The following is a 15,838-nucleotide window of genomic DNA, read 5'->3' on the forward strand; positions in this document are numbered from 1 at the left end:
CTCGTGTCCTAATCTTGCAATTGTGCTTGCACTTTATTTGTAATGGACACACTGTGGCCAAAGGTGGCAGGCACGGATTGGTATTTCGCTGTCTCGCTGCTACGGTTTTCTCCACTACATTTTTGGACCTCACGTGTTGAATGCGGCAGTGCCAAGGCCAAGTAACCATTAAATTTTTACAACAAATTACACACTTATATGCTTTACAACTCTTCATGAGAACAAGTATGAGTGAGATGGTTTATACCTTCCATGATGCTTACTGAGCTCTCCGAAATAATACCACTGCTCCTCTGTTCAACAAACATACTGCCGACCTCAGGTATGTCTCTTTGAACACGGAATGAGAGCTGAAGGAGCTAAATTCAGCTCCGATTGTGTCATGCGTGTCATCTGGGCATGCAGCTCGTGCATGATTGAATAACGGCTTTTTTCTTTTACATAACAATATTAATATAAGTCACGGGGGTTGTACAATTTAAAAGATATGTGGGAATGAAGGAGAAAAGGGTATCTTGTTGAGGGGCCTGATACTTGTTAGTCATAGCCATACAAAGCCTACAGATAGTGAGGTCAAAGAAAGCATAGGGGATGTTAGTGTTCCCTTATATTTTCGGTGGCTTTATTTGAACGCCTTCATATATCTGCAGATTTGTTAGAATTTGCGTATAGACTGGTTACCAGAAGCATCTGGCAGCACAGAGATCAACTAGTCAAACACAAGACTATTATCGTAGTAAGCAAGTCATTTCTACTTCACTGCCTGTGTGAATTATTGGCAGTGTCATAAGTGCTTATATGTTGCTTTTTTTAAATGTTTTATGAATATTTTTTACACGAACACTCCTGGAACACGAGAACTGTGTGTAAAGGCATTGTGCTTAGATGAAGTTTCTCAAGATCTCTCTACTATTGTCCGGTAACCTGGTATTACGTAGAAGCTGTCGTGTATAGCAGAATACGGGACAAGCTAAAACTCTATTGTCTGTTAGCCTGATAAAAGTGATTAATGTACTTAACCCTTTGGGGGTCGAACTTTTCCCAAAATGCAGTCCACAAATGTGTAATTTTTTTATTGCTGAAATAAATTCTTCAGACAATTCTATTTAAGAAAAAATGTCTGAAATTTTTTTGCGTGACCGTAAAGTGACAAAAAAGAAAAGAGATCATTTTTTGTTGCATACACATGGTTTATTCGTAGTAACGTCAAGCGAAATCCTAAAAAAAGCACTTATACAATTTTTTATAAATAAAAATTATGCATTGTATTAAACATAGCTCACAGACATACATAAATGAGCCCACCAGTGTACTTTTCCGGTAGAAAATGTTCGCGCTCCCCAAAAGAGGAAACGCAACCACGGCGGTGTCGTTTGTGTAATTTAGCGCCACACGGAAACAGATGTAACCACCCCCCGGCGAGCAATAAATGAGAGAGTCACAAGCGGTCACCTTTTGAGAGATCAGAAACCGGACAGCCACTAGCTTTGTGGGCGCGAGTAGCGATAACCACCTAAAGGATGAAATCGAAACCAGTCACACCATGTGCGCGCATTCTGATGTGCAAGTGAAAGCCGCCGTGCCGCTTTGGAAAGTAAAAAAAAGGCAATGGAGAGACATCGGCGCATGAAAAAAATTCCACGCATTCCTGAAGCGTGGCAGCACATGCCTAGCAAGAGAAATGATCGAAAAAGGCCCGCGTTTTAAACCAGCCGCACTGCGAACGCGCTAGGATGGGCAAGGGATAGCCGGCGTGCCGCTTTGGGAGCAAAAAAAAAAACGGAGAGACATCGGCGCATGAAAAGAATTCCACGTATTCCCAAAGTGTGGCAGCATATGCCAAGCAAGAGAAATGATCGAAAAAGGCGTGCGTTTTAAACATACAGGCTATGCCGTACATGTACAATAAAAACCCTTTGGTGCCTGTTAGGTGATGCCGTACATGTATGGCAAAAACCCTCAAAGGGTTAAATATAAGTGCATGTTAAAGAATGCTAATTAGTCATAGGTAATCCAGAGTCCTCCACTACATCATGCATCATTATCATATCATAGTTTATAAAAGTGATAAAAAGTATTAAATGTTTTCGGTATGTGTGATTTTAACAGACCTCTATGCTGACCAAATTGAAACACATTTCATATCGAAACCTTGTAGTTTTTTACTTAATCTGAGAACATGTTGACAAACAGATACTTTTGTGGTTAGAGAAGCATTCAGTGAACAGCTTTGTATTTGCTTTAGCAGGGACATAGAAATCGATGGCTGTATTCAGTGCTACAGTAATTTAGTCAGCTGTGGTTCTGATATCTACAGATTTTATTGTATCGTTTTCTGTGTAGATGCTTCTTGCTGTGTATACCAGCAGTGTTTTAGTACCAACATTTTTTTATCGGTGTGTAGACATGTGAAGCTTGAAATTCTAAAATACATGGAAATCCAAAGCATCGATGCAGACCAATGGACGGAAGCACAATGTGATATACAGCTTGTCTGAATGGCAATAAGTACCTCAGGCAAGCTGGCCGACGTTTCGGTTGGCGGGCCTATCTTCCCTATCTGCGTCAAAGTTATGCCATCATCTGTGGCGAGTTAGTTATAAAGGGGGTCTGTCGTTGATGTTGCGTTGCGTGTTGCTGTCGATACTTGTCATCAAAAAATAACTTTGAGAGGGAATCGGCATGGTCATTCCACAGCTGTAGGGATCTTAGCAGGTACACAAGGGGGATGGGGGAGGGCCAGAAGGCTACATGGTTTAAAGCAACATGAAGTGGGAGAAAAGAAAGGAATTCTTTTCTTCTTCTTTTTTTTAATTCATGTGTATCTTCTACGATTCCTACAGGCTTGAAATGACCATGCTTATTCTCTCTCTCAAGTTTTTTTTTTTTGCAGACGACAAGTACCGACAGCGACAACACATGACAGGGCGTCACTGATTGCTCATTTCAAAACTGACATGCCAGAGATGAGGGGCCTTTGAAGAAAATAGGTCCACCTATCGAAGCATCGGCCAGCCTGTCTGAGCCACTTTTTCCTGTTAAGACAACATTCTATCCTAATACATGGTGACATCACTTGGGAATTCTTGACTTTTATGTGTAAGCATTTGAAATGAAAGGCAGAATCCTGGCTGAATCCCGGTCGAAACGTTGAAAGTAAATAAACGTTTCACATGTTGGTTCATTCATTTCGAGTACTTATACACTACTGGATCCACATAAATATTCACTTGACATGTATGCTCTACATTAGAGGGTGGAGAAAGTTATCAGGGTAGCTTGATACACAACTTGCAAAAAAATATTCACTTTTTTTTTTCACATGCGATTGCCGCAGAAGAAAATACCAGTGTGTTTGAATGTTGTTTATCGGCCTGCCCTGGTGTTCTGAATACTAAGGACATCCAAGTGCTTCATTAAAACAAGCTTTAATATTCATTTCATACATGATACAGCACATACTAATGGGTTGTTAATTTGTAGAAGAGGAGAGAGTTTTGCTTGCGAGTGAACAAGTATGGCGGTAAAATATAATTTTACAGCGCCTTTATTATGAATAATATCTCGGATAGTAAAATTGCAGCTGCGCTTGCCATAAACATAGCATTGGGCCTACCGGTAACGCTGTATTTCTTATTGTGCATCTTTTGCTCCTTTTTTAAAAATAGATTGACCCACTCCAGGAGTACATCCGAGCCAACAGCACATGTGGAACATCGGACTGCTTTGTCATGAATCACATTTATTCATTCAGCGACAGAGGGGAGGTGATGTTCTTAAATGCAAGAAGAAAACTGCAACCCATCAAAGACACTCGCAGCAAGGCGCCAATAGGTATGTTTTTTACTTAGAGTAGATTGTTTGAATGTAACTCAATGGGACAGCCCTTTTTCTGAAGTTAAATTAATCAAAGGAAGCAAAAATTACCAAAAATTTTTATCATATAGGCATTCGTGTGACTGGGGTAAAAAAAAATTACTGTGTTTTTCAGTGTATAAGACGCTCCCCTACTTTTTACAAATTACATCGGAAAAAATAATTTTATATGAGATTCACATGTTTTTAATATTGGTTGGGATGATGAAACGGCATTGCACAAGCTTGTACAGCAATCATGAAGTGTTGTGCTTTTTCATGGCACTGATTTCCTGTAAACATAATTCTCGGGAGCTGCATATTATAGTACTATAAAACTTTGAACTAACACTCTGGAAATCTCTAACTAATACTTTTTGTAAATCTCTCAGTGCAATGGGCTCCTCGCAGGAAGGACTTCAATTATCCCATTTGACCGGACCGCCTGTCTTCTCTAATCAAAAGTTAATTACTTTATTTTATCAAATTAGTACAATAATTACTGTATCTAGTCATCTTAAGTTGTCTGCCACCACCACCACAGACTATGTAAGGCCAAAGGTAGCGAGCAAATATCGTGGTTTCCTTACATTGAGATTTTCAGGCACATTTCTTGAAACACACTGTATACTCTTGTAGGCTTGTGCGAATATTCGAGCACTTCGAATATTGGAACGAATATCACAGTATTCGGTTTTACTTCGACACAAATTTAAATTATTGAAAATTTTGAAGTATTCGAAATGAACGGATAGACATATATAAGCCACGTGTAACCCCCTGTAAAGATGGTTTCGCCGCAGTAGAGGGGTGCTGTAAGGTCCGGCGTGTCGAGAACGGGGGGGATAGTTGTGTCTTTCCCCAAAAGGCGGCTTCCAAGAAGCCAGCCTCGGAGTCGAGGCTCGAAGCGCAGCGACGCTCGGTTCGAGTGTAGGAAGCGCGGGGACAAAAGAACACTTGCCAGCTGCCCATAACCGTTCGAACAAAAAGACGCGCCCTATTGACCATCGGTTTAACGACCAACGCAGCGGCCCGCCGCCCGCGGGGGGTCCGAGAAGCAGTGCGAAGGGAGCCAAGACTGGGACGTCAATAAATCCCGCATAGGATCCGTGAACGCCTGTCGACAGAGACGAGATGTCGCCGAGTACGGTGCACGCGGCCCAGTAAATCTCGCAAAGTGTCTGTTAAAAGCCTGTCAACGGATACGAGATGTTTCCGAGGAGGGGTGGCATGGCTCCGCTAGTTAACCGGTCGCACAGTGTATGAACACGAGCAGGGTAACTGAACGGCGCCACCATCGTGTATGTTTCTTTAGTGCACTTCTGAGAATGTCGTTTGCCGGACGTCTTCCACGTCTCTCTCTCAGGCAGGGGGCTCAAAAGGCTTCAGAGAGAGAGGGTGGAGGCCTCCGGCTGACCAATTTACATTTGACCCAATAAGCGGTCAGAGTGATTTTGATTTGCCGTGGGGAAAACTGGGAGGAGCAATGTTGGCGTTAAAACCTGGCTCCCGGCTCCTCACGAGGGTTCTTGTCGCAGGAGCGGTGCTATGCACTTGTCGGCTCTGCCGAATGATGTCGCGCAAGTTCCAGTGTACATAGCTACCATTTAACCTTGTATATACTCTGTATATAAATATCGAGTTGTTTTGCTTTAAGAAAAGGAGTCGTCTCCATTCTTGAGAGTTAGCAGCAACCACGATGAGGCAAGGCAGCTACGGCCAACCTTCCACTCCCTTCTGCAACTGACAGCGGCTACGCAGCTGAGAGAGCTCTGCTCTGGAATCAAGAGGGAGTGGGGAGAAGGTCGAGAATTAAATTCTCGACTTTCTCCCCACTCCCTCTTGGTTCCAGAGCAGAGCTCTCTCAGCTGCGTAGCCGCTGTCAGTTGCAGAAGGGAGTGGAAGGTTGGCCGTAGCTGCCTTGCCTCATCGTGGTTGCTGCTAACTCTCAAGAATGGAGACGACTCCTTTTCTTAAAGCAAAACAACTCGATATTTATATACAGAGTATATACAAGGTTAAATGGCAGCTATGTACAGTGCGGTCCACTGTTAGAGGGAACACGCGATCGCGTGGCCGGCGGCCCGCGTGGCGCAAACTGGCGGCGAGATTTGTAAACGCGGCGCATGCGCATAAAGGCGTAAGGGCCGCGTTTGCCGCTGTTCGTCTGCTACAATTGGCGGCCCTGCGCTTGGCGCGCTTCCGTTTTTCAGCAGTGCGATTCATGCAGCCACGACTCTTTCTGTGCCTTGTCGGGTAATAAGCAGGCAGAAAAGAAAGGTGTTTGTTTGTTGCGCTGCTTTCTCGCCAGTTTTGATGCGATGCGACTCGTGGCCCCAGCGGCCAAATTTAGACTGGGGCCCCCAGCTGTGGAATTCTGTGAAAGTGATAACGAAGCATATCACTTGTGTAACCTAGTGTAAGTGTTCATTATGAGGGCAACTGCGCAAAAGAAAACAAAAAAAGAACAACGTCGACAAAGGGAGAACAGCACATGCGCTTGTGCTGTTCTGTTCTCCCTTTGTCGACGTTTTTTTTGTTTTTTTTGCACAGTTTCCCTCATAATGAATTAGCAATTAGCCCAGGTGCTCACCAATAAGTTATTTGTAAGCTTTCAACATGCTGCTCGCACCAGCTGGCCGCTTTTTATAACAGACAAGGAAATTTATGCCCGATGCAGAGATAATAGCAAGCTTGTCCTTCCAACCGTAGAAATATAGAATTTCGCTAGCACGCGCCGAGCGCTGGGGCGAAGAAGCAGCAGACGACGCAGGACACGAACCGCCCTTGTGAATCTACGCGCATGCTCCGCGTTTCCAAATCTCGCCACCAGTTAGCGCTCCGCGGACCGCCGACCGCGCGCTCGCGTGTTCCCTCTAAGAGTGGACCGTACTGTACATTGGAACTTGCGCGACATCATTCGGAAGAGCCGACAAGTGCATAGCACCGCTCCTGCGACAAGAACCCTCGTGAGGAGCCGGGAGCCAGGTTTTAACCCCAACATTGCTCCTCCCAGTTTTCCCCACGGCAAATCAAAATCACTCTGACCGCTTATTGGGTCAAATGTAAATTGGTCAGCCGGAGGCCTCCACCCTCTCTCTCTGAAGCCTTTTGAGCCCCCTGCCTGAGAGAGAGACGTGGAAGACGTCCGGCAAACGACATTCTCAGAAGTGCACTAAAGAAACATACACGATGGTGGCGCCGTTCAGTTACCCTGCTCGTGTTCATACACTGTGCGACCGGTTAACTAGCGGAGCCATGCCACCCCTCCTCGGAAACATCTCGTATCCGTTGACAGGCTTTTAACAGACACTTTGCGAGATTTACTGGGCCGCGTGCACCGTACTCGGCGACATCTCGTCTCTGTCGACAGGCGTTCACGGATCCTATGCGAGATTTATTGACGTCCCAGTCTTGGCTCCCTTCGCACTGCTTCCCGGACCCCCCGCGGGCGGCGGGCCGCTGCGTTGGTCGTTAAACCGATGGTCAATAGGGCGCGTCTTTTTGTTCGAACGGTTATGGGCAGCTGGCAAGTGTTCTTTTGTCCCCGCGCTTCCTACACTCGAACCGAGCGTCGCTGCGCTTCGAGCCTCGACTCTGAGGCTGGCTTCTTGGAAGCCGCCTTTTGGGGAAAGACACAACTATTTCCCCCGTTCTCGACACGCCGGACCTTACAGGTGCTATACCGCGAATACACCTATCCAGGAAAAATCCGCACTGCCGTGAAGCCACATTTCAAGGTTAAATCACTCACATCGATTCGTTATTTTATTGTGATAGCAATTATATGGACACTCTCAACAGGTTTTTGCTGTCGGCGTTGGCGTTACCGTTGGCGTCGCCATCATGTTTCGTATAAAGTCCAAATTGATAACATCCTTTGCGCATCGTATGTTCTATACGCGGGTAAACGCGGCTGAAGCAGAGATCAATCGAGCCGGCACATCTTCGCTCGGAGGGCGCTTGCGATAACATCCCCCTGCGTGTTAGACCTGCCATTGAATGCTCAAGCAGAGAGGAAACGCCCTGGCCGTCTTTAACAAGCATAAAGGGATGTTGGAAAGAGGGGGTGGTCTTGCTCAAGCAGCAGCTGTGAACTTTGACTCTAAGGGCGCGGTCATGAGTGCTATCTCGGCATCAGCGGTCGGCTTGTATACCCTTCTATGTGCTGCGCTCTCAACGTGAAAAGAGCATCTCTCCCTGGAGCGGCCGTATTCTTTTACACCAGCGTTTTGTGGAGTTATGTGATATCGGATCCAAAATAGTTAGCTGCCAGCCTTACTTCGTATAATATTACAATTTGTTTCTATCGCATTCATTGCTTCGCCCTTGCGGTGAAACTGTGATTTTATATTAAATTTAAAAGCTTGTTATACCGGTTTATATGCTCTACGTATAGCAACTTTTAAAACTTAACATATTTTACAGGTGATCACTTGCATTCTACCGAAAGTCAAATCCTGCTACTATTGAAAGTTGCTTCCACTTCCCTTTGAACTTAAAAGAATGACATTTGCGCATGCCTTCTTTCAACTTTAAAAAATATTGTGCAGGTTAGTTGGGTCATGACAAATATGCTCATTTTTCTTTATAGTATGTGATATACAGTCGAACACGGATATATCGAACCCACATATATCAAATTTTCGGCTATATCGAACCCGTAAATTATCCCCTTGAAAATCCTCTGTAAAAGTATAGAAATTGGCACGTTTATATCGAACGGTATTTTTACCCGCCATCGGATATATCGAACACTGCGCGAGCTGGAAGGTGTGCTTCAGCACTCGCTGTGCCTCGCGACCTTCGCGGCACCGTGCCTCCGCTGACACCCGATACGCTCGAAAAACGTGAGGGCGAGAGGGCTCAGACTGTACTCGTGTTGGGCGCGTTCTCCAACTTGCGGAACTGCTTTTTTTTTCCTTTTTTTTCTCTCTCTTTCTCGTGCTTTCTCCGCATTACTGTCGGCTCGGAGAACAGGAAGGAAGTAGCCGGCGGCCTCCTCCTTTCGCCTTTTCTTTTTTTGAGCAGGAACGAAGGAGCCAGCGGCTTCCTCCTGTCGCCTTTTCTTTCTTTCTTTTTTGTTGCTGTTTTGTGAGTTTTGATCAGCCAACCACAGCTCGCTCCTTTCGTATTTTCTCAGCCAACCATAGCTCACGCTTTTTGTACATCGCTGCTGCCCTCGCAGGTAGCCCGGGTAGCCATCGCCGCCATCGCGACTGATCGCGAGCGCTTTGTTGGCGGAGTCCACTTCCGTGAGTTGTCGCATACCACCGCATTCCTCTTTTGCATGCGTGCTGTGCATGCTGTGCAAAGGCGCTGCGGACTGCTTGAATTTTCGACTTCTCGAGTAGCAATGGCCAGCGTCAAGAAGCGCAAGAACCTTGACTTTGCGATGAAGTTGAAAGCCATACAGCGTGTTGAGGCGGACGAAAAAAGTTTGGCGGTGGCGGACGACATCGGGATACCACGGAGCATGCTGAGCACCTTGTTGAAGAACAAGGCAGATATCAAGGCAAAGGCGGCAGAGCAGCGAACGTCGGGAGCCTGTCGTGTGCGCGCTCCTGCCCACGGGAAAGTAGAACAGGCACTCTATGCCTCATTCTTAGAAGTGTGCGCGAAGAACATTTCTGGTGGATGGCCCAATGCTGATGGCTAAGGCCAAATGGTTTGCAGCTGCACTCGGTGAAGGCAATTTCGCCGACAACACCAGGCGGCTTCACCGATTTAAGCAACGCTACAACATCGTCGACAAAAACATTTCTGGTGAAAGTGAAGCCGTAAACAGCCAGGACATCCAGCAGTGGATGACAAAGGAGTGGCCGGAAATCTCCGCAAAGTTTTCAGCTGCAGAAACCTTCAGCGCCGACGAGACCGGTCTATTTTGGCAAATACTGCCAAGCAAGACTCTCGACGTCCGGGGTAGTACGTGTCACGGCGGCAAAATGAGTAAAGCGTGAGCGTTCTGCTGCTGGCAGCCAACATGGATGGGTCTCGGAAGCTTCAGCTCTTTGTGATCGGGAAAGCAAGGGCACCGCGCTGTTTCAAGAACTCTAAGCAGCTCCCCGTTCGCTACGCATCGAACAAGAAGGCGTGGGACGTCGAGCTGGGCAAGTCGGAGCGTCGCGCTTGCCTTCTTGTGGACAACTGCTCGGCCCACCACACCACCTGCGAGCTCAAAAACATCGAGCTGAAGTTTCTGCCGGCCAGCACAACAGTGATGCTGCAACCGCTCGACCAGGGCATCATCAAGTCCTTCAAGGTGTGCTACAGGAGGCGAATCCTTGATAGGCTGCTGGTCAACCTCCGCATGAGCACCGAGGTGAAGTTTGACCTGCTTCGTCTCATTCAAATGGTGACGGGTGCCTGGCGAGACGTGAAGATGGACACAGTGGCCAACTGCTTCCGGAAGGCAGGCTTCGTGACTGCGAAGCTTGCAGAAACAGGTGAAGACTGCGACGACGAGCGCATAGACGGCGCGTTTCGAGAGTTGCCGTACCACCCGAAGTGTTGTCGGATGATTTCGTGGAAGCGGACTGCAATGTTGAGGCTGTTGCGAGCCTCGCTGATGAGGACATTGTAGCTGCGGTCACAGGGACCCAGGATGCCCAGGCCGACAGCTCAAGTGGTGACGAAGATCGTCCGGACGAGGTGACGGCTACACGCATGTACTCCGCCGCTGAAGTGGCGGCAGCGTTCGGCTTGATTCGCTGTTGTTGCGGCGACTTGGAGGGAACCGGGCTGTCGCACCTGGATAGACTCGATAAATCGAGGCCAGCGTCGTCAACTTCATTTTGAAGATGAAGAAGCAGGCCTTTAGCGATTTTTTTTTTTCACGCAAATAAAACATTGTTGCATCACGTGTGCGGAATTAGTTGTCATTCTTGAATGTGCAGATTGTAGGTGATCGTCCGCCACTGGTAAGGTCTCGGGACCTGTATTTTTTAATATCGAATTTTTCGTATATCGAAGTAATTCGCGATCCCCTTCGGGTTCGATATATCCGTGTTCAACTGTATACTATTCGAATTCGCTTCGAAATTATTCGACCAGGTCACTATTTGCTTCAATTTCGCTTCGAACCTAAAATTCGCTTCGCACAAGTCTACCCTTTTGTACTTATAAACTGAGGTTGGGTGCCACCTTTGTGTAGTGTGTATATAGAAGGTGAATATTCCCTTTATGTATTTACAGAATTAAATTGTGTGACTTTACTTTTTCTTTACCAGATTATCTGCAAAGATGTCTGAATGGTGTAAATGGACTTTGTGAAGATCCTGGGCTCATATGCATGTGGGATGAAAGTGTTGAAGCAGAACGGGGTTGTGATGTGAGTATCAATATTGAAGTACTGTATGTATTTCTTGCTTCATTAAATAATTTATTATTCAAGTCGTTTGAGCATTCAAACGACTTGAATAATCTGTTTTTGATATCTGTTTTTGTTTCTTTCAAGCCAAGTACTGAATATTAGGTGCTCATTCTTTGAGCAACATGTGCTCTAGTGAGTAGGGTAATGTGAGCTCTAGTACAAGTAATGTAGTCAACTTCCGTTAATTTGACCCTGGATCATCGAAATTGGTCTAATTATTTGACGGGTTGGATTAAGCAAGAGGCGTAAAAAACAGCAAAACGCACTGCTGACTTGTTTGAAACTTTATTGATCCCAGAAACCATTTGTACAGTTAGTAGACAGGCCAATTTACCTCGCAGTCAAATTTTTCTACAGTCATACTTTGAAACACATGCAACTGGCTCCATCACTTTCACATCACCCCCGTACGCACGTCAGGCACCTTTGGCCATGGTCACTTCATCCACACGTTTTTTTGGCCATCCACTTTGTCAGCGAAGCGTCACGGTGTAGGCCAGGCCTACATCAAAAGATTCATTAATTATTGCAGTTGAATTATATTTTTTCCTTTCAGTGAAAATATATTCTCATCAGGGGCGTAGGCAGAAATTTATTTTCAGGGGGGGGGGTCAGGCAGATGTGGTCGAGTGTCATTTCGGGCTCTGTATGTCATGGCAAAAAAAAAAAGAAAACAAAAAAAGGATCAGGGGAGGGGCACGGGTCCGCTGTGCCACGCCCTGGCTACGCCACTGATGCTCATAATAACGAATGTGCAAATTATAATTAGGCGACATGTCTTTTATGTTTCATGATTCTTCTTTTTTATTTGTACTGACAGGTGTACAGCCCCTTATGGCATTTAAGCAGTTTCAGTTTAAATCACGAAGTTTATTGTGGTGTTTGTAGAAAACGTAAAGGAGGCAGCAACGTTTTGTGTGCCAGTGCGAAACTGCTTTGCGTAACCGTGCTTCACCGTAAAGTAAAGAGGTTTGTTTCAAAGGATTTTATTTTTGCTCTTGCGTCAGGGGTATTATAGCTGCTCTGTAATACTCTGAAATGTTTTGACCATTTTAAGCTGTTCTTAACGTGCAATTTCTCAGATATTGGGAACTGCTGGTACTAAAAAGTTTTCTTTTCTTGATAACATGCAAGCGGGGCATGTAAGTACTAATTTTTTGGGTTTATTACACATTCCTATTTTTTATTTTAATATATTTAGTGTACAGCCCTTCTGAAAATATGTTCTGGGCTCTTTGAGATTGTACTGTGGTATGCTCCAGCAACAATCAGAAAGACAAGGAGCTTTACATTTGTGACATCGGAGTCCAGTTGAGCCTTAGAAGGAGCATGGGCTTCATAGTGGGAAGTGACTTAGCTTGCCTGTAGGAATTGGGGTTATTGATGACTCAGCAGCAGAATGAGAGAGGAGATCATAATTGATCATTGAAAGTTTGCAGTCTAAGAAACTTGTAAAGTATGGGGAAGGTGATTGTGATTACAGTATACGTGTATGTAGTATGTATAGTAATGCAGTTCGCGATGTGCACATCACCTCAAAAAAACAAAATGGATACTGTGTATGTTTTCTGGGTTTACATTGCCGAGCCTTCAAGTGCGCAGGCCAACCTGTTGGCTTAGACACTGTAGTGTTTTTCTCCTGAGCTGGAAAGTGCAAGCCACAGTGGCAGCATTTTCACTGGAGGTGAAAACGCTTGAGGCCCATGTACTTAGATTTGGAAGAACTTGTTGCTGGGCTAGTTGGTACATAACTTTGAGGAAAAAATTTTTACATGCCTAAGCACCACCAGAAAAGAAAAACAAAGCACAGGAAAAGAGCCTCTTTTTTGTGGTGGTGCTTGGGTGTCTAAAAATTTTTTCCTCTTATGTAAATTTAGGTGCACATTAAAGAACCCCAGGTGGTCGAAATTTCCGGAGCCCTCCACTACGGTGCCTCTCATTATCATATCTTGGTTTTGGGACGTTAAACCCCAACAATTATTATTAGTTTGCAGATGTGTTTTAGAGGCATTTATTTTGTACTTATGCTTCACTGAATGGGCACGTCCTTTTGTCCAGCTCCCAGGAATGTCAGACACATCATACAGCATTCATTGTCCAAACTCCAGTGTTGCAGTTACAGAAGAGCAAGGCCCAAGTCTGCCATACGTAGGCAGCTGCAATGACAGGGATGATGAGAGTGCTGATCTTTTTGATGATCACTGTCCCAGCCCAGAGCGACCCGAGGACTTGATCAAGTATGTGTTCAAATCATTTACCAGCTTCCTGTTTGCCACTGTCGATGCAAATAATTAAAAATAGGTTGCTGAAGAACTAGATTACATGCTAATGAAGATGGATGTACAAGGCTTTTGTTTCTAATTTCAAAAGTGACATTTTTCTCTTTCTCACAGGTGTGGCATATCGGACCTTGTCAAGTACCTTGCGCCAGTACCTCAAGACTACTCCTATTTCACAGACAAATTACCCATTGTGCCCCATGGACCAGAACATTGGCGTCTCCGGAAAGCAAAAGGTGCTGCCTTTGTCCTTTGTTGTGTGCATGGTACCACTTTACTTCGGTTCATTTGATGCTCAAGGATTCAATTTTTTTATTTTTAACTTCATCAAAAAGTCTCGGTTTGTGCCGATACTTTTGTATGGGCCATAACTTTTGTTATTTTGATTATGATACTGGCTCTTGCTGGATGATTGAAAGGACCACTGCCTGCCAAATTCTTATTTGTGGCTTATTTGCTTTAATGAGTGGATCATTGTCTGATAATCATTAAGTTGAATTGCAAGTACTCTAATGTATTGCATAATTGTTGCTAGTGTCTTTAATTTTGATCAATTTTGGCATCACTTTAGAAACCCACCCAAAATATTAAGAAACTAGTTCTTCACTGTGGTCGAGTGCTGTAATAACATGTGCGCTCGAACTTCAGTGACGTTCAGAGCACGTTTGAATCAGTGCCCCCACATAAGTGAAGGATTGAAATGATGTTGACGCTGTGATATTAGCCAGGGTGTGACATACCAGACAGGTTCCTCTGCCAAAATGTCTGTCTTCATAGGACATCTACCATGACACATGACAACCCACCTGCCTAGCACCCACTTCACGCTCAAGAGTTTGCCCCCCTCAGAAACAACAAAAAAGTTTCCTTGTTACGCCACTTAAAACGCCACTGGCATAAGCAGCCACAACCACCTAGAGAACAACCTGACTACAGAGTGAGAGAGGAAAGAGATGATAGTCCCCATCGTGGGCTACTCTAGGTGGTGTTGTGCACACCTCGTAAACTTGTCTGTCTGTGACGTCGAGAATACCCACGGAATGTGTGAAACGTCACAGGGAGTACAGGCAGACGTTAAACGCATCACATTGATGACGATATTGCAAGGGGCTGCTAACCCGGACAGGCACTGGCACTTACTTTAAAACCATTTAAAGTTTAAAACCGCTTACTTTAAAACTGATGTTCGTAGTAACGAGATTTTACTGTAGCTCATAAAACTGCTTGAAAATGCACCATCTCATTTTAACTGCTATCGATAGTCAAGCTGATGCAGGACAAAGCCAGTATGCATTGGAGAATTCACCGTATTTACTTGAATCTAGGCCGTGCTCGGTTGCAGGCTGACCCCCGAAATCGCAAGGCCAGAAAAGAAAAAACTTACCTCGAATGCAGGTCGCAAGCATGTGTTAAAGGCACGACTACACTGCACGATCGCTTCCAGAAAACTGACCAACTCCGCACTCGCGCTGCTCGCTCCTCTGCCGCCTCCGCGTCATGCGACAAAAGGAGAGAGGGTGTCAAAGTGTGTAGCATTCGCCGCCGCTGTAATCACGTGACCCGATCCACCTTCGGCGACGTGAAATCTCGCTGGCTCGATGACCCTCGCTACATGAACGTGGGACTGCGAGATTTTGGAACAATGGACTGTAAGAAGCAGACGACGAGGTCAGCCTGAGTAGCCATGGGGACTACCACTCTGCCACTGAACCTGAGCGACCTTGTCACCATGCAGCTACCGTAGGATGTCGCGAAAATGAGCCTCGGACGCGCATGCAGAGCCGCCATGCCGCTAGCACAGCCGGGCCTTTAGGTAGGTGGCGGCTGCGGTCAAATCATGGTACTTGAATCTAAGCCGACCCCCCCACTTTCGCACATCATTTTTTCGAAAAAAAAAACATCGGCTTAAATTCAAGTAAATACGGTAGCATGGCAGTTGTGCTTTACTTCTGCTGCATCGTGTAGATCATTGTTATAGTAGTAGGTAAAGTGGCAACCACAGGGTGCTGCCGTGTGCCAGCGCCGCGGTCATTTGAACTGGCAGCTGAAAGCTGTGACGCATGCTGGTGTAATTTTCTGCCTCCTTGTGTATACCCCCCTGTGTAAGTTCCAGCATGCATTTCAGGATGAAAGAAGAGGGAAAATGGAAAAAATGCTCGGAGCCTGTGATAAATCCATGTTACTCCACCTATACTTGATGGATTTGAAAAAATTTTGAAAAAACATGGCTGATCCCTCTGTCATAGGAATCGGTGTAGCATGAAAGTGAAACGTGTCTTCACAGACGTAGTTGAGCGTTTGTTGGGCATTCTTTCACCCCAGCGGCGAAGGA

The 15,838-nt window shown here is 45.5% G+C and overlaps 1 protein-coding gene across 3 annotated transcripts in view; it reads left to right on the forward strand.

Moving 5' to 3' along the window:
• LOC119379181 (condensin complex subunit 2) overlaps positions 1-15,838 on the forward strand; it is a 75,198-nt gene that overhangs the window by 25,904 nt on the left and 33,456 nt on the right. For all 3 annotated transcript variants that reach the window (XM_049411898.1, XM_037648392.2, XM_049411899.1), the window contains exons 8-11: positions 3,669-3,834; positions 11,085-11,185; positions 13,286-13,464; positions 13,621-13,742. In XM_049411898.1, the coding sequence (XP_049267855.1) occupies positions 3,669-3,834; positions 11,085-11,185; positions 13,286-13,464; positions 13,621-13,742 (568 nt within the window). The remainder of the gene's footprint in view (positions 1-3,668; positions 3,835-11,084; positions 11,186-13,285; positions 13,465-13,620; positions 13,743-15,838) is intronic.

The sequence above is a fragment of the Rhipicephalus sanguineus genome, chromosome 1 (assembly GCF_013339695.2).
Source record: "Rhipicephalus sanguineus isolate Rsan-2018 chromosome 1, BIME_Rsan_1.4, whole genome shotgun sequence".
Classification (NCBI taxonomy): domain Eukaryota; kingdom Metazoa; phylum Arthropoda; class Arachnida; order Ixodida; family Ixodidae; genus Rhipicephalus; species Rhipicephalus sanguineus.